The sequence below is a fragment of the Drosophila santomea genome, chromosome 3R, assembly GCF_016746245.2.
Source record: "Drosophila santomea strain STO CAGO 1482 chromosome 3R, Prin_Dsan_1.1, whole genome shotgun sequence".
NCBI classification, from domain to species: Eukaryota; Metazoa; Arthropoda; class Insecta; order Diptera; family Drosophilidae; genus Drosophila; species Drosophila santomea.
Genome location: NC_053019.2, coordinates 19,191,312 through 19,215,702, shown reverse-complemented (window position 1 = coordinate 19,215,702; position 24,391 = coordinate 19,191,312). Strand labels below are relative to the sequence as shown.

Sequence of the window (24,391 nt, the reverse complement as noted above, 5' to 3'; positions counted from 1 at the left end):
TGAGTACAATTCCGAAATTGACCGACAATCGACCACAAGATTCGTGCTATCTGACGTTTTGTTGTTTGTAAATATTGTTCACAAGTTAATTAACATTTTCCGCTGGTTGTCACTTTTATTTGTGGTTCATATTTAATGCCCTGTGGCCGAGTTACGTATGAATATATGAATTTAGCATTAATTTGTAATTACCTTTATGTGGTCTGCTTTTAAAATTCTCTTTTTATTTTCGCGCTTTAATGAATCGATTTCAACTATTCACATGCATAATACATTCAATATTTAACAATTATCTGACTACCATTATTATTATTATTAGACACTCAGTTTGTATTTGTGTTACAAAATAAGCTTCAGCTTCAGCTCAGCGTTTCCGTTGGACATTTAATGTATTTTAATTTGGTTTGGCTTCAATTTTCGCGAGTGCTCCGTAAGATTTGTTTAGTTTGAACATTGAGCCTCTTTCAGCTGATTTATATGCTTAGGTACTTTGTATTTCTACTAGCAACGTACGGTGTGAAAACGTAGAAAACCAAATAAAACGAATCAGTCATATAAGATCTTCAAACATTCGCTGGCAGAAATAGTTGCTCAAGTCATTGTCACCCATGGGATTTATATGGAGTGCGAGATTCGCCAACTTATCTGGGATTGCATCATGGAATGACTCGTCAGCGTACTTTTCTAGGCGACTCAACTAATTGTCATTATTTAATTATTTACTTTTTCGACGAAAGTCACATGCTCCCATGAGTTGACATGGCAATTCGCGTTTAAACTAAATCGTATTTTTGTTAATTATGGCTGTTTTTGTTATTACCGCTGTGATCCAGGTGGTTAACGGACACGTGCCACACTTTCACGAAAAAATACCCTAAATCAGAGGGGTATTATTAAATAATGGAAAATAGGATTGAAAATGGAGGTACAGCCCCTAATAAAGTATACATTTTGTAACTTCGAGTATACTGAAAATATTTGTTCTATTTTTGATTTGCTGAGATACATAAACGACTGATTTGTTTCCTCGTGTTACAAAAGTGCATTGCACCTGGAAACACTTGTGGCAACAAAGAAATGACTTATGCAACCAGAAATAAATACATTCAAGTTATTTTAGTCGAAGCAAAACGGTTTAAAGAGCATTCGCATTTTGTACTTCAGCTTCTTATCGTTCGACTCTAATTTAGTTAACAATATTTGGCTACATTTCAAATGTTATCAACGCTGCTGCTAGCTACCAACTTTTTCGTGGGCGTTCTGCAGTTTAAACAAAGTGTCGAGAGTTAAATAAAGCAAATATTGACACGCCCACTTGGCGATGGGGGTGGGGGGCGGCGGCGAGACAAGGAGGGGTGTAGTCATGCCGACAGAGAGGGGAGATGCTCATTTGTCCACGGCGGTGAGCTCTTAAGCCGGCGCTTTAAATAATGACTGCGAATCGTAGGAAAAAGTCGGCGTTTTATGCATGTCGTATATATACTTTTTGCAACGATTTGATATTTTGTGCAAACAATTTTAGCCAGCTTTCCGCTGAAGCACCTTTGATTTATGGGCGCAATGGCGGTGTCAAATTCGCGCAGGGGGCGTGGCAGTTACTGATAATATTCCTTATACAATATCTCCTACTCAACTAATTTCGAGTCGAAAGCGAAAGTCGAGAGTCAACTAAACAGGCTTGAAGTCTGGAGGTCTGGAGATTTATTTTATTGTGCCTTGTTGAGATTGTCGAGGCAAGAGAAAAGCATTTTGGGTATTAGAAGCACCTGCTCAAAAGATTACAAAAGAGTTTCATGAATGTCACTTGCATCCATGTGCCGAAAGTTACACACATATACTATATATGTGGCTACACGTATAGTTCGTATATAATATATATATAGCTCTAGAGCTAGTTCGACTACAACAATAGTATGGGACTTGGAGTCGGGTAACATCAAAGTTGAGGCTAAAGACCCAATGGATATGTTAGTCGTGCTGTAGGCTCTATAAATATATGTATTCTTAATGCGAGTGAATCCCTTCGCTGGCTATGTATTGTGACACATATAATTTGATTGTATTTCAATGAACTAGATTATGTTAATGTATTTAACGAATCAAATGAGCGTTGTCATTATATCTATAAGAACTGAGGGTATGAGTTTTACAAACAATACGAACACTCTGCTACTACTAACATTAGTTTCCATTGTTTAGTGGAGATTTGAAGTGGATTTAAGGCCTGGCTGAGTGCTTTGAGTATGTACATAATGTTTCAATTAAATCATTATTAAATCACTGATAAAATAAAAGTGTCAGTCTTTATTCGCTAGTCGAATAAAATGTACGAAAGTAGAGAAGTCTTGATAGTAGTAAAAGTGTAAGTTTAAAACAATAGAATTCCTTTCAATGCAAAGATAAATAATATTTGGATTTAGTTCAGCAGTTCAACCAGACCTAAAACCTACACTTTTTCTCACTGCGTACTTGTGTAGCTTTTATTTGCGGTTCGTTTTAGAGTACCTTTCAATGCATATTTCATATTTAATTATTTGGGGTTAACATCTAGCTTTTCATATACGTATATCAAACATTCAATTTATATTTCTATTTGCATGCGCATTTATAAACATCGCTTTATGAAATTCCTGACTCCATGACATCTACATAAATACGTTTATAATATTTCAATTTATTTTGCACGTCAATTTGCTGCTCTTGAAGGCTTTCTTTAATCTGTGGGATTGTCGTATTGTTGCTGTTGCTGTGGCTTCTGCTGTTGCTTCATCTATTATTTGTGGTTAAATTCTTTTTTAGCAGCCTCTTAGCAGCCATTTTGAGGAATGTTTTTGTCGAGTGATTTGTATTTGTAAGCTGGCAATCTGGTTTCTGGAGAACACTTGCTGTGCACTGCGCCACTCATCTCATGAACAGACGTTGTGAAGCACTGGAGTTGAAATCAAGTATACGCCATGTGTGTTTTACGTTTTTAGTTTGTATACAGAGGATGCAGCTGCTGCATCTGGGCGTCCGTGGTGGGTGTGACATTGACGGCATACTGGCGGGCACGCATCACGCTCATGTGAATCTCCGACGAGGCCGTGGAGTTGACGCAGTTGGCCATCTCGGCGGATCCGGATCCGGTGCGTTGGGCTCCATTGGTACCACGGCGACTGGGACCGCCGAACTCCAGATCCCGGTCATCATCCCGCCCCCTGCCGCGTCGACAGAAGTAGAAGGCGTAGGGAAAGAGGCTCTGTGGGGGAGAAGAACATACCCAACAATGAGTAGGTGGACTAAACTCGCATGCTTCCGTTAGAGTACGCTATGTACTATAATTTAATAGAGTTAGCTCGCTACTGTACAGCACTCAAAGGTTAAGCATACGCCGCGTGGGACAGGCGACACAATCGACAGGGGGGTGGTGTGTGTTTTTTTTGTTTTTTGTTGTTTCGGGGTGCTGGCGGCACATGTCTGTGACAATTTGGTTTCACACAGAAAACAAAGGCTAAAGGGAAAGGAACAAAAAAAAAACAACAGACACAGACAAAAAATGCTAAACGAAATGAAAGGCCGCGCATTCGTATAAAAAAAGGGACGAACAAGGACCCGTCCATGTGCCTATGTGTGTGTGTTGGTGTGTCGAAGTGTGCAGCATAAAAGGGAGAATTTTTAGAGAAAGAATAACATTTCATCAACAGCATTTACGCTTGTGTGGCTGTGGATGTGGAGAAGGTGTAGGTGTAACTGGGTGGTGTGTGGGCATACATACAAAGAGCAGGTTCCGTTTTAATTTAAATATTACGTTTTATGCTTTCTATATTCTGTTGCATACTTTGGCGGGCTTAGCTTTTGTCGGGCCACAGGCAACGTACCAGCACAGTAAGCGCCAGCTGTGCGTGGAAAGAGAGATGGTATATGGTAGTATACGATGGTAAGTGGCAAGCAGAGTGTTCAAGCGATTAGGAAACCCAAGCATTGAAAGCCCTCCCTCCCCCTCCCCTCATTCACTACGGACCATATTCCGCAGTTCCCCTCGAGAATGAAACTGATAGAGAGACAGAGGCAGGCGCAGGCAGAGCTGTAGAGCTGTAGAGCAGCAGAGCAAAGAACGTGCAGAGTTTTCCATTCTTCAGGCAGAGGAAAAGCTATTTTTCTTGCTTAGCAACCAGTAGATGTGGATGAAGAAGCATTTCAATCAACTAATATGAACGCTACGCTATCTACACTCTCCGCGGAACACTGAGCTGCACTGAGAAAAAAGCACGACAGAATGTCCTTAGCTGCATATCTTTCTTATTATATTACTCTTTAAAAGTTAAGTCTTCATATGAAAGTTAACTTCTATGTGATTTTTAACTTTAAAATGCAGCTTTCTTAGTGGTGCAACTGCAACATATGGAAGATATGTAAATTGATATACTATATAAATTTAGTTTATTTTTTCTCAGTGCACCAGTGATGCCAATAGCTACCAAAATAATTGCTAAACGTGAGCCTCTTCGGTGGGGCGCTGGTGGTGGCGCCTCCGCGTTGCCAGTCGATATTGTTGTCGAAATGGTGGCCGCCGCCGCTTCTGTGCATTGGGTGCCGGGGGCGGAGGCGGGGGCGGTAGCGGTAGCGTTGGCGTTGGCATTGGCCCTGTCCTTTGCGATTGCAGCAGTTGCCGAAGCCCTGTACTAAGTCTAAGGTGGTGCAGAGAATTCAGTTTTGGATGCCCGAACAAAGCGAAATTGAATAGAATAAAAGTCCCATCAAGATGTCGAAGTGGAAGGTATATGCAAATTACTCGATGGCCAGCCCTTGATGGGCAACTCACCTTGAGGGTCTTCTTGAAGGCGGCCCTGAAGTCGCGGTTGAAGTATGCATAAATAATGGGGTTCAGGGCCGAGTTGAAGTAGCCGATCCAAAACAGGATGCCAACGAGCAGGCGCGGAGTGATGCAACTATCGCACAGCGAGGATACGATGTACCTGCGATTTGATTGGAGAACGGTAGGGAGTTAGATTCACATCACATTCAAGTAGCTGGAGTAGGTACTTCAATAGTGCATAATAGCCACATTGCCCTTGTTATATTTCTAAGCTCGAAGTAAACTGGTAGCATGGAAAGTGCAAATTACTCGATATAAGCCCGAGTTAATTAAAAACTTCCCAGCACTTGATCCTTAGAGTGCCAGCGATAATTTGCCCAATTTGAGACATCAAGTATACGCACCAGAGGAAGAACGGCAGCCAGCAGATGAGGAAGGCGCTCATGATGATGCCCAGGGTGCGGGCGGCCTTCCGCTCACGCCGCATCGTCGAGATGGTCGACTGCTCCACCTGAATGCTCGGCCGGGGCTTGGGAATTTGGCTAATCTGTAGATGCTTCTCCAGCAGCAGGGCGGCCACCTTGGATCTAAGCGTACACACACAGTAATTACAGTTAATTGGCGGCGGGCAAATGGAGGGGCCACTCGCATGGCTGTTACCTGTACACCAAACGCTCCTGCCGGTCGGCCTCCTGGTAAATGCGGTAGTACATCGACAGCATCACTATGCCGGGGATCCAGAAGCTCATCGACGAGCTGACGATGGCGTACGCCTTGTTCACTTTGAACTCGCATATCTGAAATGGAAGTGGGAGGAGTGGCAACGAAATCGGAATCGAAATCGTTGCGATTTGATGGGCAACTCAATTAGCGACTATCAATAAATCAAAATGGACGTTGAGCAATGCAGTCGGATGCCAGTGGCGAACCCTAATGGAGCGTAATGCTCGGCAATTGCCAACTGCGGCTCTCGGCGGCCAACGTTGCGTATGAGCAACGGCAATAGCGATGGCTATGGCAAATGCAATGGCAATGCGATTACTGCAATGCCAAGTGCGACAATAAAAACTCAATTACGCTGTGCATTACGGCGATGGCATGACAAAAGGCCACCAGAAGACATCTAATCTGATTTATGGCCAGGACATTCTGGCTGCTCCGCGCTGACAGTTATTAGCATAAACAAGTAAAACTAATTAAAGCCCCTCCCACCGCGGATGGTAATGTATGCAAAGGAATTTCAGGCGTTCCGCGCCTTTCTCCAGGTGGAAAGCCAAAAATTATGCACAGCCTGTGCTGAAGTCAGCCTGAATGGGAGCGCACAAAACCGGAATGGAATTACCTACATTTATTTCTACATCAGCATTTTATTGCGCAATGATAACCGCAGTGGTGGGGGCAAATCACTAGCAGCAGCTGCTGACGGGCAAGGAACATACATATATATATGTATATGTAAAGATAAATGTATATATTTGTAGATGGAGGAGGTGCTGCCAAGAAGCTTGCCAAGTATTTGCGGAGGAAACCAATAAAATGGAGTAATAAATATGCTACCTGTCGGCTGGCAGCCTGAAAGGCGTAAAACTGCTTCAGCCACACAAACATAAATCAATTTCCGTTGAGACGGGTCGGGGGAAAAGTCAAAGGTTGCCACTGCCACATGGACGCCCACGTGGCATCGAAGGCATGCAAAATGCATGCAAAGTCGATATACCGTTTCAACTAAATTAGAATTTTCTATTAGTTGGATGTGCAAGAAAATTGAATAAATAATGTAGGTGCACACACCGGCTCGACCAACTCAACAAATCTGTGTAAGGGCATTGTATAAATACTATATTTAATAGTCCAATTAAACGTTACTTACATGCGGATTCGATTTGAGATACTTGTAGTTCTCGGTCGTTGTGTACCATCCGGAGCAGATGGGCAGGAACGAGAGGAGCGCCGGCGACAGCCACACCATCAGCAGCATGATGAACACGCGCCGCTGTGTCATGATTAGTGGATAGTCCAGTGGCTGGACAATGGCGTAGTATCTGCGGGCAAAGGAGCAAGAGGATTGTCACTAGAAGCTATGAAGAAACTATTCAATTTGATGGCTATCTAAGAGGATGTATAATTATTCCATAATGACAAAGTAAACGTGGACTCACCTGTCGACCGATATGCAGCAGAGGTGCATGATGCTGGCGGTGGAGAAGTAGACGTCGAAGCTGTTCCACATGTCGCACATCACGGATCCGAACATCCACTTGCCCGAGATCATGACGGAAGCATTAAATGTCATCGCACAGAGGGCCACCAGCATGTCGGCGACGGCCAGAGAGACCACAAAGTAGTTGGTAATGATGCTGTAGATGCGGCGGAGAACGAGTAAGTGCTGGTTTAGAACTAAGCAGGAACCAAGGCGGAAGTGTGGCTTCCAACCAAAAATGGGTGAAGAAAGTGGCAGCCTGAGTGCCAGTGGAGTTGAGAGTGCCATGTTCTCTAATTAAATTTGTGCATTAAGCTTTCAAGTCACTCAGAGCTTGGAGCGCTAATCGTTCCATCGGATTTCTGTCCAACTTGAGTTGGAAACTTTGGTGCCCATATTGCGCATACGCCGCGTGCGACCGCCGTTTAATGTGCGGAACGTCGCTGCTCTGAGTGGATTTCATTGTTTAATGGGTTAATTAATAATTAGCTTAACGCCACCGCAACTTCCACCAGCGATCATCAACGTTGCGTGGCACCGCAAAACGTTAAGTCAATTAGGTGCACGCGGCGTATACGCAATGTGGAGCAGCAAATGCGTTTATCGGTCGTCCGTACTGATTTCCAAACAATCAGGCGTACATAACCCCATTCCGGAGATACAACCGCATACAACCGAATGGGCGGTCGGAATTCAAATTTAAAGCCATAACGTCTCCACAACTTTGCAAATGAAAGTTTCGCCTTCAGACAAAGTGGTTTAATGTGCATGATAAACTTTGGAATGAACGAACTTTGGATGCGAACTTCTTAAGCTGCATGAATCATGGATATTATTTTCGTTTGTATCCGGCCTATATCTATTAAACTCGTTAACAATCACTCGCCATTATGCCATATTTCACAAGGACATTGAGCCACCTCCCACAAACCTAATTACGGCCACAAACTGACGCTCTGAAAGGTCGACTTTTTGGGTCAAGCTTAAAGCACCCAAAAAGTACAAAGGCAAAATACCCGCATCACAGGCAACACGAAAATGTTATTGAGGCGTTACCCAAAAGCCGATTACATAGTGGCTGCGTGGGAATGAAAGGCAAAAGGGAAACTTCTTGGGTGTCAAGTTTGATTATAATTATGAGTCGGCACTTTCGGCAGGCAGACTTCCTGGAAAGCTCTAATTAATAGGAAAAGTGAGGAGAAACGCTTTCTTGTACTTGATCTTTAATTTGTCTTTAATTTGTCACCCAATTTATCGATTCGTGTGACATGAATAATTTAAGTTGCGTGGCCAATCGTGAACAAGTCGCACAACTGTCGTCCATATGGCTTATCCAGGACATGAAAAAAGCTACCTAACTCTGCTGGGTCACAAGGATTTGAGATGGTGGGGATGTAGCATGGGACCTAAGTGGGAATACATGTTGTTTCGTAATTAAGTCTAATTTGCCATGATGATTTAAACTGCCTAGCGAGGCGGAAAAGGTGAAAATGGTGCGGAAAACGCACATGACAATGAGCCCAACAATAATGAAAAAGATGCTGGCACACGGCAGTTGAGATAAAAACGGCAACGCAATGCCAACATGGCATAGACGTAGTCAGGGTCAGGTCCCAAATTGCCTGTCCCTGGTAGGCTAAATGAGCCTCATCCCCCTGCCCATCCTCATCCCCCTGCCCATCCTCATCCCCATCCTCATTCTCGGTGGCAGCCACAAATGTCAGGTGTGCGTTGGCTGGTTCCAAGGCGAAATGAATACGGCAATGACAGTGGAAGACGTTTTCCCGGGGCTGCTTTAATAGTCTGCGCCTTGACATTGAATGTCCCGGGGTTAGGTTACACCATTGTCGCCTCGCTCCAAGTGTTTTATGTTGGGGTTCCTTAAATGCCAGCGGTGTTGGGCTTTTGAATTTGCGACTGAAACACGTACGTACCTTGCTACCACCTGCAAATCCCTCAACCGCCCACGTGGTCATATCTCATGTGAAGGTGGCGGCGCCCAATTCATAAATTTGACAAATTATATGGCCGCACATAAAGTAAATGCCAATGGCATTTTTGCCCCCGTAAGTAGGCAACAATATTTTTATGCTCTCCCCTTATTAACATTTCTAATGTAATTACGCACGTATCTAGCATTTAACTTAGCCAACCTGCCACGCCCCCTAGAAGTGTTCGGTGGGCGGACAAGATGAGTTCTGTGCGCTTGACACGCAAAAATGATGGAAAATATGATAAATGATGACAAATTAATGGCCGCACAAAAAGGAGGTAGCTACTCGTTAAGCCGAGCGCGGTCAAATCGCACAAAATCGCTCGGCAAAAAGGAGCAAACAAAGAAATAAAAGAAATGGGGGGCACAAGTCATGTCCTTGACAGCTACAATATCCGCGATTCGTGGACAATGTGGCAGGTTACAGCTCAGGCAATTTAGCTTAAACAATGGCGGAATTTAAGGGCTCTTTTAATATTTGCTTACTAATGTTTTGATGTTGACGTTCAATGCTTTGTTCAATTATTATCTGAATAACTTGCAGTTAAAAGATGCCTGCCAAATGGACACAACGAAATCGAAACCAAGGCACAAAAAGGGAAAATGTCACCTGATTCATGGCGGCAAATTAATGAAACGCAGACATATGAGCACACACATGTCCTGACCAACGGATGTTGGTGGAACGCACAATGGCTAGGGACTCACCGCAATTTCCGGTGCCGCATGACGGACACAATCACCAGCATGTTGCCCAGGATGGCGGCCAGTATGATGAAACCAATAATGAAACACTTGACGAAGACTAATGCCAGATGGCTACTGCCGTCGGCGTCGTCGGTGGATCCTTCGCTCGCCTGCATGTCCTGCGTCTGTCCGGCGACCACGTCTTCGACGGATATGGCGATGCTGCTCCCACTGCCCACCGCACTGCCCAGTCCCTCGTCGATGAGCCCGTCGGCAATGAATTTCAAATATCTGGCATGCGAGCCGGACTCCTCCAGAACGGGTAGTTTACTCGCCAGCGGCGCCTCATTCCCGCCACCGATGCTGTTGATGCCACTGATGCTACTGATACTGCCCTCCAGTATTGTCCTGGTCGTGGTGGCCGACATGGCCTGGAGTCTCTGCAGCAGCGTCATGGTAATGGGCTTTTAGTTTGTCAGTGGGCTATTAGTTTCCAGCTCCAAGTGTCGCACTTATGACACGGAATAGGGACGACATGCCGTATGACATTTGCTCTCGTTCTGATGACTGGTATTATTGCCAATCGTTTCGTTTGCCAAACCCTGCAATTGAAAAAGAAACTCGATTTATTGTCTGCCATTTATTTATGAGCTGGCCAACAGCAGTTTGTAAGCCAGTTTGTGGAAAGAAAAGTGGTATTTGCACATTTGTATTTGCCAAGTGCTTAAATAAAGCAAAATACAAATAGAAGCAGCTTAACTGCTGGTGGAAAACCTATTTTTTTATTTGTGTTTGATTCTGAAATAAAAATGAATTTTTAAATTGTTTTGTTTTTCGCTTATCAATTACGTTGGGAAACTGGGTCTCAGTGCAACATAAAATGGGGAAATAAATAAAAATCTTCTTCAAAGTTAAAGAGAAGCCGATCTTTAAAGGAAGCAATCTAAAATTTCTGCTGACTAACAGCGAGTGAAAAAAAGCTTTGCCGGTGAGTTATTGTAAGTTTAGAGAGTATTTCCTAAGGCGTGTATTCATATTTTGACATCTGCTTGGGATTCCGCCGACGCGTTCCTGGATATCGAATACATTTACATTTGCATCAATTCGGCATTTGTTGTGACAGCCAAATGAGCCGCAACGTGCTGGCTATTTGTCTTCTATCCGCCTTCTCAGTCGCCTTCTCAGCCGCCTTGTCAGCCGCATGCCCCAAATCGTGGCACATGCAAATCCAAATCTGGGAGGCGAGGCAGCCAAGTAGGCGGAATCAGGGCCCGGAGTTAAGCCCATAAACACCTTGTGGCTTTGATGGCATTGTATTGTATGGGTATATAAATTTCGTTAGCCGCAGGCTCGGCCAGACACTGAAATTGAAACCCAGTTGGAAACACTTCGGGGTGTCGAAGGGAGGTGGGAAGTGGGGCGTTGTAGTGGCGCAAAACGTAATCCCACTCAATTGGTTTAATTTACCATAAACAGCTTCAATTTCTGAGCCGTGGGAGGAAATTTCCGTTTGGTACCCAGCGAAATTTAGCTTCCTTCCTTTTGCGACAACGCCATCTGCTGCCCAAATTCCAACTCATTCCATTCCGGATCCGGATGGCAGCTGCTCTGGGCATCTCTCCTTCTGGGCCCTGGAGTTTTGGCCATATTTAAGCATCACCATCAGCATCAGGCAGAGGCTTATCATTAGCAAATGTCAATTTTGAAATTATGTACATTTATTTTGCAATTTGCCTGGTAATCGATGCCAGCCCGTGCCCGTATGCACACCTCCCATTTCTTGATTGCCAGTGCCCCGGAGCTACAGTTTCCCATTTGATCTGGGGGGACCAGTGCTTATGAGCCCCATCCTGCGATCCCAACGTGTAATTCCCATGTCGGGCAGGGCAAAGAAAGTAAACTCTGGCCAACAAAGTACGAGTGTCAGCAGAGAAACTGTGTGTTTATTTGCGTGCGCCAAATACATATGGCCCTGCTATATGGTATATGGCTTACTATGCGAGTATGTTGGGTCCTTTCAACAGGCGCACCTTCGGGGAAATGAGTTTTATGTGGCTTGTGTGCGAACGACACTCGCCAACAAAGCGACCGCGACTGGAGTGAACTTTAAATCAATAAAGGACAACAAATTGAAAAGGCTCGTAGGTCGCGCACCATCCAACCATTTTCCAGCTTTCCCCTCCAGCTTTTCCCCTCGCGCCGCCAACAAGTGCTTTTGTCAAACGCATTGACAATGCTCCACAACAATGCCAAGTCGGAGTCCCGGGTCTCGGCTTTGGCTGGCTGAGCATCGAGGGCCTGGGGAATGAATCACAATACATCACTCACAGCCCGGTGTGTATCAACGTAATTTTTAAATATAAATATATTTTGGTAAGCCAGCATCTTTACCTTTTCTCCTCTCTTCATTTAAGCTTTCAAAGTTGGCCAAGCATACGATACAGTCATTAAGCACAGCTTTCTAATGCAGCTTCCAATTCAATTGCAATTTGAATCAATAAGCACCTCAAATAAAGATATTAAAGACAGCGACCACAGATCAAAAATTGGCTGAATGGCTGGACTTTTGTATGAACAAGTGGATGGGTCCTGGCCACAGGACATGCCACGCTCCACTCGCATTGTGAATGGATGTGATTTATTTTCGCCGGTCCATTGTGACGGTGCAGTGAGCTCTGGGAGTTTGGGAGCAACTTTGGCTTGTTAGTTATTTATTCCTACTGATGCTTGCCTTATTTGAGTTTGCCTCTGTTTGTTTACAGCTGAGCGACTTGGCCCAAGCCACAAGCGTTGATGTTTGCTCTCGGCCCCACCCAGCTCAGAAAAAATAGAATTAATTTGGAATCTTTCGTTTGTTTGGATACGGATTTGGTTTTGGTTATGGTCTCGGTATTAGGGTTTTTGAACGCTTCTGCGTTGGTCAGCCTTAATTACTTTTCGAAGAGCCCTTTTCACTGGGGTCTTAATTAATTTTTAATATATGCAAAGAACCGGAAAATCTTCAAGTGGGTCTTTATTTTGCCATCCCTTCCGCTAATCGATTTGGACTTAATCCCGCAGATGCCACTTAAGCACACGCAGTGCGTTCAAATTGAGTGACCCAATCGCGACAAAGTCATTTATTATTTGGGCTCAAGGCGAATGCGAGATTGCGAGTGGGGTCTCATAAATATGTCCTTCGAAAGGCGATTTAATTGAGTGCTAAAAGGCTCCAGGACAAAGACGGCGCAAGGAAATGAAATCGGGCTTAAACGCTTGTCTCCCCGCAAATCAGGAACAAATCGAACCCAAACGGAAAACGAATCGAATGGCAGCGAATCGAAACTAATTGGATGCCTGGAAATATGCAAAGATAAATCGACGGCGGTCAGCCGCAACCAAGAAACCCAAGAAAACCAAGAAATGGAAAAACAAAGCTAACTTTGTTGCGTTTATGTCGACCGTTTGGCAAATCAAACAGCAGAGAAAGCGAAAAATAAAAATGGAAAAGTAAAACAAACATATATATTAAGGCGTTCCCCTCAAACGCCAAAAACCCCCCGAGGCAATCAGGCTGACAAGGCGGAAGCAGAAGTTCAATTATTCATCTGGCCATGCCCCCTCCCAACTCCCCTCGCCACTCGATTGTGGCCCACACAGATACACAAACACAGATGCAGATACATATTCATATGCTGGCCATCATCGGACTTGGCCTTGTTCGCATTTACATTTTAAATTGCAGTATTACGAGCTATATTTGCATTGCAGCCCGACAAAACAACGCGCTGCCCATTTTCGAGTAGCATTCTTCGTTTAGGCACTTAGCGAAAATGTTGCAACTGAACTTGAGATTAGCAAAGCAAAGGTGAATAATAAGAAAGAACGGAAGTAAAAGTTGCAGAGGGTTTCTAGAACGTAAACGTTCTAGAACAACAACTCACTTGAAGGCACATTTTGGAGTTATACTTAACGAAGTTTTCTCTCAGTGTATGTATATTTGGTTTACATTACTCGAACACACACAAACTCAAACTTAGCTGAAAATAGATGAGCATTTTAGTTGGCATTTTTCAGGTCTGCATTTTTGAGGCCTGACAGCAGCAGCGTTGACAGCGACAGCATGTCCTGCGCGTCCTGCGGCTCCCGTGGCCTTTCATCCTGTGGATTTTGAGCGAAGTGGTCTTCTGCCAAATAATAAACTGCATAATTCCAGCCACATTTTTCGGAATATTTACAAAATGAACATCGTCAAGAGCGAGCGGAAAATGTATCGCATAAATAACAATGGAAAACAAACGTTTGAATAGAAAATGCCACTGATAGCCATTTATGGAAAAGGCAAATATGGAATTAATTAGTTTATTAAATATTTAAAAGCGCTTTGAGGCTCGTGACAGAGCTAAAATGAAGACTGTTTTATACTGCTAATAAGCATAGCATAGCAAAAATTGCAAAAAATGTGAAAAAAATAGAATTTTTTCTGAAAACGCAGTTTGATTGGAATTTTAATTACGAACTCATCGAGGTATGACATTCCATATTTGAAACACTATTTCGAATGCTGTGATCAAAATATTGGTATTTTTTTACGCAAAAAAACAGAAAATCGATTTTCGCCAAAATTTCAATATTTACGATTGGTGTTTTCGGTATAATTTGGCTAAAAATGGTCAGAAAGTTAAAAGAATTACATTTTTGTTCTCCTAATTACCCATATTAACCAACCAAATCACGTTTTGACCGACTGTGTTAAAATAATTTTTAGCCATATTTTCGCATTTTTTGTAAGGGGTAACATCATCAAAAATTGGAAAAAATTTCCAAAATTTGAATTTTGAGTTGGGGATACCGTTCGATCGGGAATTTTATTACGAATTCAACGAGGTATGACATTCTAGTTTTGGACAACTATTTTTACTGCTATCGGAAAAAAACGGATTATTTTTATCAAAATTATAACAAAAAATTTGTTGTCAAAAACCTGATTATTTCAATTGGGATTTTTACCATAACTTGGCCAAAAACGGTGACAGAGCTGAAATGAAGACTGTTTTATACTGCTAACAAGCATAGCTAACTATTCCCATCAACATTTTTTTGACAACTGATTGTTTTTATTAAAATAATAACAAATAAATTATTGTCGATTGGGAATTACCACACAAAGCGCCGCAGAGAAAATTTGTAAATAGATTAACTATTCTGTTCGATAAAAACCACAATGTATACAGAAATGATTCGATTTCACCTGTTAGAATGTGGACTATTGCATGCATATCCGGCCAATGTATCTATTTTCAAACCGCTCGCCTGCGGGGCTGCTAATTAAATTAAGCTCTCGTGAGCCGGAAAATGGGTCAGACATTAAGAAAGTTAAATAAAGGAGATGCCCCACCTCCGGCACTTCCACAATGGCCAGTCAGTTGGCCAGCTAGCCAGGCGGGGTGCCAGCTTCCCCATAAAAGTGGCGGTTATGCAATTTTTAATTAATTTCGCTGCCTGCTTTCCGCGCCAGGCCCACATGTGCTGCGTTTTATCTTATGTTCCACAAATATGCAGCCAGTATATGCAGTGCCATTGCCATGGCCGACTCCCATTCCCATTCCCATCGCCATCGCCCTGGAGCCATCGCTCCATCCTCCATGGCTCTTGAATATTTCAGTGTATTTGCACGTTGAGCGTGGAGCGGAGGTATGGCGATCCATGATGCATGCCGTTCCGCTTCCGGCTGTTGTTTATATCATTTATACGGTTACTGGCTGGCTGGCCAAAGCCAAAAAGTGTGAAAATTGTTTGCCCACATGGTGGGGTCGTCATAGTTTCGGTCTCTTTGACCGTTGCCCTGCCACTTGACAGCTAAGAGGCGCAAACATTTTCACACGCACCGCAGCTTTATTAAAATAAATTTACAACTGGCGGAAATGACTTACAGCATACGCATACAAGCGGACAAAAGAAATTTAATTCACCCGGCGCTCCCATGAAAGCGGAAAAATAACGGCTAAAACGTGCTAGGAACGCCTTAATTGATATACAGGGTCCTCTTTTCTTGTGTGCATCAAAAATATTCAGCATTCTATGTTGTCACATAACTGAGAATGGCGCCCGAATAGGCATACCCATTCAATACTGAAATAGTGTATATTACCATTAAGCTCTTGCCAAAAAGTTTCAAACTGTTTATCTATTATGGCTGCTATCAAAGAGAGACAGCAATTAGCAGTGAAGCCCCACGTTGGGCGCCACTATTGTTATGACACACTTGCGTAAGCATACCGATAATTTATAGTTTTATTGGAAGGCTCCGCTTGTCGTACACCTATACTACCTTGCTTTACAGGGTATAAAATTGCTAAAAGCTACGCACGACTGCCCAGAACCTGTGAACCCATACACGAGCCTTATCTGCGATTCAGCAAGTGCGTGTGTCTGCGTCTGTTTATGCGTATTTGTGTGTGTTTGAGGGTGCTTAGGTCCCCAACAACAAGAACAACAAGAACAACAAGTGCCACACGGTTGGCGGTGAGCAGGTGGCAGCCATCCTGCGTCTGCCGCACTGCGCCTGCCTTCCGCATGATTTTGCATTTCAAATTATTTCCGAGTGCAGTAGGTGTGGGTGCGGAAAGGACGCAGGATTCAGGAGACACGAGGCAGGAGGCGGGAGACAGGAGACCGGAGACTGTAGAGAGTGAAGGAGCACGTGCAGTCATGTTACATAGGCAGACACACATACTTCAAAAGCCGCTGGCTTTCAAGCTGAGCAAAAAGAGGCACCGGAGAGAGTGCTAGCTACACGTTGAGAACATTTTTCAAAATGCCAAGCTAACAATAGAAAAGATGCATCCTTATCAAGGACACAAGCACCCGTACACACACACACACACACACACAAACATCCTGGAGAGGGCATTGTTGTAGTTTTGCTGCTTTTGGCAAGGCAAAAAGTAGAAAAAATAAATGGGGGAAAAATGTAAAAGGGGTACAGTAAAACGAAAAAGCTGGCAAAAAGTAAAAACACAGGAAAGTATTTTGCTCAATTGTTGTTACTTTCTGTGCTGATTGTTTCAGGCACGTGGGCAGGTGGGGCGATGGGGGGATGGCAGGTGAGCCAGGAGGCATCCTGCTCTTGGCACGAGCACTTGGTCTTGGTTTTGTCTGCCTTCCGTTTCCTCTGAACTGACTGCCAGTTGAGCAACCAGCAGCCAAGACCTTCAGCGATTAGATGGGCCCTCTGCTTCCACCTTCCACCTTCCAATGTGTGTTGTCCAAATAAAAACTTTGCCAGGCGAACGGGCGACCGGCAGTTTGCGTTAATTAATTGCATGGCCCCGAGAAGTCGACGACAATTGGAAACTTTCTCAGACGACATTGACAAACGAAGCGCTAAATTGCCAAAGAGTTGCAAATTTCGAACAGAATAGCTAGCACTGGCTATGCAAACTTTGGCCCAAGTGCCCACTTCTGCTCCAACTGCCGTCGCTGCAATGCCCAAACAATTAGCATGAAATCACGTACATGGCACGGCCCGGCTCTCCTCATCTCCACGGCTTTCTGGTTCCCCGTCTCCGGCGGAGTCACTCACCTAAGTCGATACTCAATGTCGCTGGTCGATGGCTTTCGGTGCTGCTTGTGCTTCTACTTCAGCTTTGACTTTGACTTTGGCTCCGGCCTTTTCATGCCAAGTGCGCGACCTTCGCTGGCGATTGAATTTGACATTGTGCTCTGCGCCCAAGTTCCCAAGTCCGTCCGTCCCTGTGCCTTCCGCTCCCTGGCCACCCAATACGTCCGCATTGAAAGTCAATTGCCATTTGCATTTGTATCCCAGGGAGTGAGTAAGTGAGTGAGTGCGTTTGTGTGCGAAGTGCCTCTGTCTCCCAGCGAAACTGTCCCAAAAAAGTATGCTGCACAAGAGCAAAATCCCAACTCAAATTGCTACTAAAAAGTATGTTTAAATGCTTGATGTTAAAAGACACATTTAAAAGTTTTAGCTCCTACCGCATTTAGTATGCAGCATTTCCAGCTTAACCCATTTTTCTCTGAGTGTAGGCAGGCAAGTGAGTGGAATGTCTCTGCTTTGTTCTGCTTTGGGGCTGCGACTTTTTATGGCACACCGGAGCACACTCGAGTATATAAATGTGAGCACATTTTTACGGCATTTCGCTGGCTGGCTAATATGCCAGCAATTTCCTACCGATATTATTTATCCAGCTCACACGCGCCAGTTCCAAGTGTGCGTAAGCAACTGATTGGGAGATATCCTCCCTTAGACAGTTGGGCCAACTTTCCAGGACCATTAGCCACAATTACCTACTTTTAACCAATTGAGTTAGAGATTTCGGTGCTCTGTCAGAAGTAAACATAAACATAAAACGTAATGGAAATTCAATAAAATAAGTTTTTCCAAAGTTCAACTTCGACTTTAAGAAGAGATATGTAAGTATTAAATTTCAATTTTTTATATTAAACCCATATTGTGCTTTGGTTTTTTTCCCAGACAGTTTCAAGTGGCACGTGCTGGGAGACCGGACCACGCATGTTGGCCATAAATAAACATTTAATAAGTGAGCCAAAGTTCAGTGTCCAAAAATACATATTGAAATGTAATCGAAAACATATTAAATGGAAAGTGGAGCCCACCACTCACATGACCTTATTATCTTCTATGTTTTTCATTGAGAAACTGACATGTTATTTGCAAACGGAAAGCAAAACCAGAATCATCAATTATTTCGCACGCTAGGCGACTAAAAACTTGTTAAACTTTCCCCCACAAAGAAATGCATTTCAATAAATGATTTACAGTCGTTACCAAGAGTTTGCTGGCCAAATTGAATGAATTATGGTTGCGAAAAGTTTGCACAGTGTCAACTCAATTCTGGATTCAATCAACTCGCTGCTGCACACATAGTCTAATTTCGTTTTTATTCCGCCGCACAGAAAAAGCAGAAAAACAGAAAAACCAGCTTTTGATGAACCGCATTGGGAGTCCCTTTTCGGATTACCAGCGATGTCCTTTTGACGGTCACGCTGAAATATTAAGCAGACAAATATGAAATCCCATACCCATATCGGTGTCCTCTCGCAGGACATTCGGAGGACAATTTAACTTTTATTGGTGCAGCATATATAATGCGATTTGGAAATGGAAACCGATTGTTGGCAAAGGTCATCTTCGTCCCATTCGGATTTCGAATTTCGGATTCCCCCACTCAATCGCAGATTGCTTGGGGGCCATCGCTCGGATATTCTGTGTGAAAACTCAGGGCTAAACGGGGAAATGGAGAAGGAAGACAGAAGAAAGGAGAGGAGCTTTTTATTCTGCTGACAGACACATGAAAAATCACGAAAAATTCAAGCTGACAAGAAACAATACAGACAACGGCGGCATCATCCTCAGCTTTGGATTCAGCATCCTCAGCAGCCTCAGCATCCGCCGCAATAAGGATAAATATAGATATAGATACATCCCAGCAGGCTTATGGCCTGTCCCTTTGTCTGCCATACGACTTGGGAACGATTTCCTTGGAGCAGGACCAAAGGAAGGAAATTTAAAGTTTCATCACCGAACTGAACTGAAAGCCATAAATGCGTTACAGCCGAATACGAGTATATACGTGTATATTTGTACCTTCCAAATGCCGTAAAGGTCAAAAGGCGAGAGTTTGATGATCCGAGGACTGTCCATAAAGCGGAGCATGCAACCAAAGTGATTGAATTAATATAAGAGGGGCATATTGCAACGGGACGTGGCAGTGGCAGGAGCTGGAGACAAAGGACCGCTCCTGTTGGCAGGCCAGGCACGCAGAGTGTGTATGAGTATATAAATGGGTGGGTCCACATAAACGCCTTTTCAAGGCATGAGGAAGCTCGGCCACGCATCATAACATGTCAATATACTCAGGACCTCGAGCCTTGAACGCCATTAAAGTCGAATGCTCTACGGGGAATTTTTCAAGGCGGCTCCTTCTAAGAATCTCTCCCTCCAAGCCATTCGATTGTTCCCATTGTGTGTGTGTTTTTTTTTAGCAAAATACCAAAATCACATAATGACAAGGACAGCGGCAACGAAATCAAAGTGTAAAATGTTGAAAATCGAATTTGCCGCTGCTGCCAACGTGGCAGTGGCAGAACCGAAATAAAACAAGAAAAAACAATATACGAGTATACGAGTATAGGAGTATACAAAAAAGGTAAGCGGAAACGGATGTGAGGAGGGCCGGGTATCGAGGTGACTGTCAGACATGCCATTATTTGTTGATGTATTAAAGCTTTTATTTACGTGCAGGTGAGAGACATTTGTTTATATTTGTATTTGTATTCAATCAGCGTCAACAAGAGCCGAAAAAAAAAGAGAAAAGAATCGAAAAATCACATGAAAAGTGAAGGCAAATCAAATAAAATCAAATCACAGGGTCGACACTTTCTGTTTTTCTTGTTTTTTGCCGCCTCGTTATTTTTTTTTTTCATAGAATTCCCGCAGTAGCAAGAAAATGTCAGCGCCCAAGTGGTAAACACTCAAAAGACCTCTTTACCAGCTTTTTGGGCCAACTAATGGCTGCAATTTCTCGCTGGCTGGTTCATTATCATGCCTGCGATAATGTACACGAGTACACGAGCCAATGACGATGGCGATGATTATGTGGACTTACAGGCGCAGGAATCGAGAGCTGGGAAAACTAGCTGCCTGGCCGCCAGATAATAATATGTCTAGGCCAGAGCCAAATGGGCTGCACATGGCCTACTTGGCAGCGTCTGTCCTTCGGCGGTGGGTGGTTGATGGTTGTAGGTAGCCCCATCCTTTAACCATCCAAGTTCCATCAGGCAGCGTCGTAATGAAGCTATAATTAGATAAGCGAACTACTATCGTGGCCCACCTGGCAGTCCACCAACACATCCTGCACTCTGTGGATACACAAGCTCCCATCTGGCGTCGTATTTTTAGCCAGCGAAATGTAACAAACGTTTGACTAGCCAAACTCCAGCTGACAGGTGAGCAGGCCAGAATGGATGAGGCCAGTGTTTATGAATGGCTGGTTCCCATTCCCCCTTTCTTCCATCCGCCTTCACCACTCACCCATCCACATACACATACTCATCCACATCCCCATCCAAATTTCCATCCACATGCTTATCCACGCGGTGTCCTTGTACATGTCTATTTGCTGGCAGCTAGTTAGTTGGGCATACATTGTCAACGGGCATCCGCTGCGTATACGTAACGTAGCTCGATTTTCGGCAGACGAGTTGATTAAGTTGTTTCGCTGGAATTGCGATTTGTCTCTCCCTAATCTTGTGTGATTCAATTACTGCAAATTCACTGAATAACTATACATAGAGTAATTATGTGGGTGAGTAGGACATTAGGAATATTGTTTGGCCGCAATTTGCAATTTGCCATATTAAATATGTTTATTTGGAAAGATGAATAGCATGCTGATTAATATTGGGCAATTAATATGTGAAAATAATACATAGAAATAAGATACGTCTATGAAAACTATTAAAGCTGCTTGTGCCTCAATGCCATAGAGGAATTAATAACCCTGACTTTGAGTTTGATAATGGTGTCAGTGTGAATTAAAATTGAGTTTCAATTTAAAAGCATTCCTGCCCGCTTGCAGTTAGTTTTCCAATTATCCTTTCGATCGTTTTAACACTCAACGTCTACCTTCAATTGAACAGGATAATTGAAATGCCATTCAATCAAATTGGAGACAAAGGACCATTAAGCACCATAAGCTTATTAATAACGCACTCCAATTTATTTCCAGCCAGGTCATCAATCATAACCGACCAACGAGCTCTCTTTCCCGTTGCAAGGGGATGCAGTGAGTGAGCTCTCAAGGTCGAATATCTATAGGTGACCCCGATGGCCGGGCTATTATTAACAGCTAGTTCACCCGATAAACAGCCCAGTTATCCGCTTAGTTAGCCTTGTTCAGTTGGCCAATTAAAGTCCAAACAAAGTGCGGTATCGGGCAATGAAAATCAAATCAGACGCAGATGAGCCATCAATCAAACAATCACTTAATGAACTACTTCAAAAGCAGACGATGCCCCCCATGCCCATGCTGCTTCTCATTTTGGGGCCAGAAACAAAGGCAGCAACAAAAATCGCAGACAAACACGCCAATTTCCACTCACAGTTTAGTTTTCCTGCCTTTTTGGGGGGCATTAATTGCCTGGTGCTGCTTTTATGGCATCGATTGAAAAACTTTCTGAGGACCTCCCTCCGCTCCATCCGTCTTTTCTCGACACATAAGTACTTTGCCACAGAACTTTTGCAGCACATAACGCTTAAAATGCGTTTAATTGAGAGTCAGACCCGAAGACTGAGTTGAAGACTGAGTTGAAGAGTTTGGGGAGAACACCCGAAAACTTTTGCCGAACTATGCAAACCGTTTTGTTGCCAGTAAAATACGAAATATTATGGCAACTAATTCGTTAAGACAGTTTACACATTGCTGAGCGATATCCTTGCGATCTGGGTCAGTCTGAGCTTCCAGGTATTTTTCGAAAAATTCAATTGCCTGCCCTTGCCCTTTTCCGATTTTCCTTCTCAGGTGGAGGGTTGAAATTAATATTGAAATTGTGGCCACAAATTCCACTTGTAGTTGGACAAAGTATATCCTGAAAAGTTGCCTTCGTCCTGTATGCGCGCGTGTGTGTGAGTGTACATATTTCTGTTGGACGACCGCAATTTGCCGAAAAACTTTTGAACTTTTTCGAAAAGTTTACTTTATCAACTTCTTGTTCATAGTTGGGTAAGACAAATCAAAAAAGCTAAGTATAATGTCGTCGTGGGCGGTGGAATGGGCTGGAAACCAAATTACTGCCCTAATGCCTAACAAATCGATCGACTACGTGACAGTTGCCAGTTTAATTAAAATGAAATGCGCTAATGGAAATCCAGGCCCACACACACGCACCTCCTCCGCATTTTATGTATACACATGTATTCATATATGTATATGTATGTATAGGTGAATCGCATTTCGTTATGATTAAACAGGCCCACGAGTCGTGATGCGCGAATAAACAACCGTCATGTGTATGAAAAAAGAGAAAGTGGGAGAAAGTGGGCGAAAGCTGGGAGGACAAACCGCACAACACCAGCCGTGTGTGGAAGGCATTTTCAGTCGGTCATGTCTATATTTCGGTACGTGAAATATTAATAATTCCATTTTGAACAGCTCAAGGCAAGGATAAGCTCCTCGGCATTCCGGGCTTTATTTTAAGCCACTCGAAACCAAGCGACCAAGCGACCAAGCGTAGCCCACGTGGGCAGGTGAAAGTTGGTGGCGAGTGGGAGAAAGCGGGGGGCGGCCCACTTGGAGCATAGGAAAACTATTAAAATTTATGCGTGGCTAACAAGGAAACAACAAAATGTCGCGGCCATTACTCACACACACATTAACAGCGGGAGCGTCCGGGGAAAAAGGACATGTAAATGCTGACAAACAATGAAATGTGGGCAGCCAAGCAGCGCGGACGGAGTAATCCCTCCCGCTGACAAGTGCCAGGACCTTGGGCACAGTTCGCTGAACCGCCGAGTGGAGCATAAGAGCCTACATCAACGCGAATCCTGGCGAGATCCGTGGACGCCCTGGGGATATCTTATGGAAAGTATGCCACATGTAGCCCTGCAAATTCAAGACAGCACTTGAAGTGCTTTTGCTTGTATGAAGAGCCTATTTATTTTCATTCAATTAAGTGGCTGTACTTTATTTGTTGCTTGATTAAAGAAAATGTTAGCATCATTTGTAATTGCTGAGAAACAAACAGTCAAGATCAAGACATTTCGTATGGTTAATTCTGGAAGTGCAAGCTGAAAATCCAATAATTATTTAATTATTATGGCAGAATTATGTTAATCCACCGTTGACTTTATAGCCTGGATTAATTCCGCGAACTTTGTGCAAACACGGAATGTTAAAAAGTAGCGCTAATTAGTGCTAGTTTGAGTAGGTAATTAAAAATAACTTTCCATTAAAAATAGTAAATAACATTCACTGTTTTTTTTTTTTTTTGCCTTCCGCACACTAAGTTGTTAATAGAGTTAAAAGGCAAAGTTTTAATTTATGTTCCTGCCATGCCATCGCGTTTTCACTTTCCTAGCCCTTCGTAGGCTATAGCCACTATAGTGGCCTCATTATGCATGTAAAACGGCATACTTCGCGATCTTTAAAATTCAATAAGGCAACTAGGAAAAAAAGAGGACCCCAAACCGTTGACAAGCTGATGGCTAGCAAGTTTTTCATATTTTTTTTTTCATTTCTGCACCGAGCCGCCAGCAAAGCTGCTTACACAGATTTTTGTTTGCCATTGTGGCCCCAGAGCCGCGAGATGGGACATGGAAAACTTGGAAGGCCCAGGATGGCCAACTTAACGCCTTCAAGTTGTAAAACACTTTGCGGTTATTTCGTGTTCCTCCTGCCCTCCACCACACACCCCTTGGGGTGAACAGTAAGAGGATTCGATGTGGAGTGGATTGGAGGGCACTGGCACACGCAAAGAAATCCGCGCCAGGCAAATTTCTGCTGTGTTGTAAGATAATTTAGCGCAATTTACGTGCAAATTTGCTTACGTTACTCGTCGTCGTCAGTGGAGGGCGATAGCGCACAGGTGTGTGCTGCCGAGGAGCTGGCTCCGAGAAAGTCGAGGGCTCTGATTCAGGATAACCACTGGAGGATACAGTCACCGGATAGCGCGGACACAACCGACAGCAGCAAAG

General features: G+C 43.7%; 1 protein-coding gene across 3 annotated transcripts; it reads right to left on the bottom strand.

Moving 5' to 3' along the window:
• Positions 1–61: 61 nt before the first annotated feature.
• Positions 62–24,391, bottom strand: LOC120451320 (octopamine receptor beta-1R). Of its 3 annotated transcripts, XR_005616370.1 has the most exons (9): positions 24,245–24,391; positions 9,697–10,277; positions 6,955–7,152; positions 6,666–6,837; positions 5,456–5,592; positions 5,200–5,382; positions 4,802–4,955; positions 4,458–4,667; positions 3,107–3,238 (listed from the first exon to the last, which is right to left on the bottom strand). XR_005616370.1 is itself a non-coding variant. In XM_039634891.1 (8 exons), the coding sequence occupies exons 2-8, from the start codon at positions 10,128–10,130 to the stop codon at positions 2,972–2,974; spliced, it is 1,545 nt and encodes a 514-aa protein (XP_039490825.1). In that variant the 5' UTR covers positions 10,131–10,277; positions 24,245–24,391; the 3' UTR covers positions 62–2,971. The 3 variants fall into 3 exon arrangements, 2 of the variants coding, with proteins under 2 accessions (XP_039490825.1, XP_039490826.1); XM_039634891.1 differs by lacking the exon at positions 4,458–4,667 and having other exon boundaries at positions 62–3,238; XM_039634892.1 differs by lacking the exons at positions 4,458–4,667; positions 24,245–24,391 and adding an exon at positions 21,802–22,362 and having other exon boundaries at positions 62–3,238.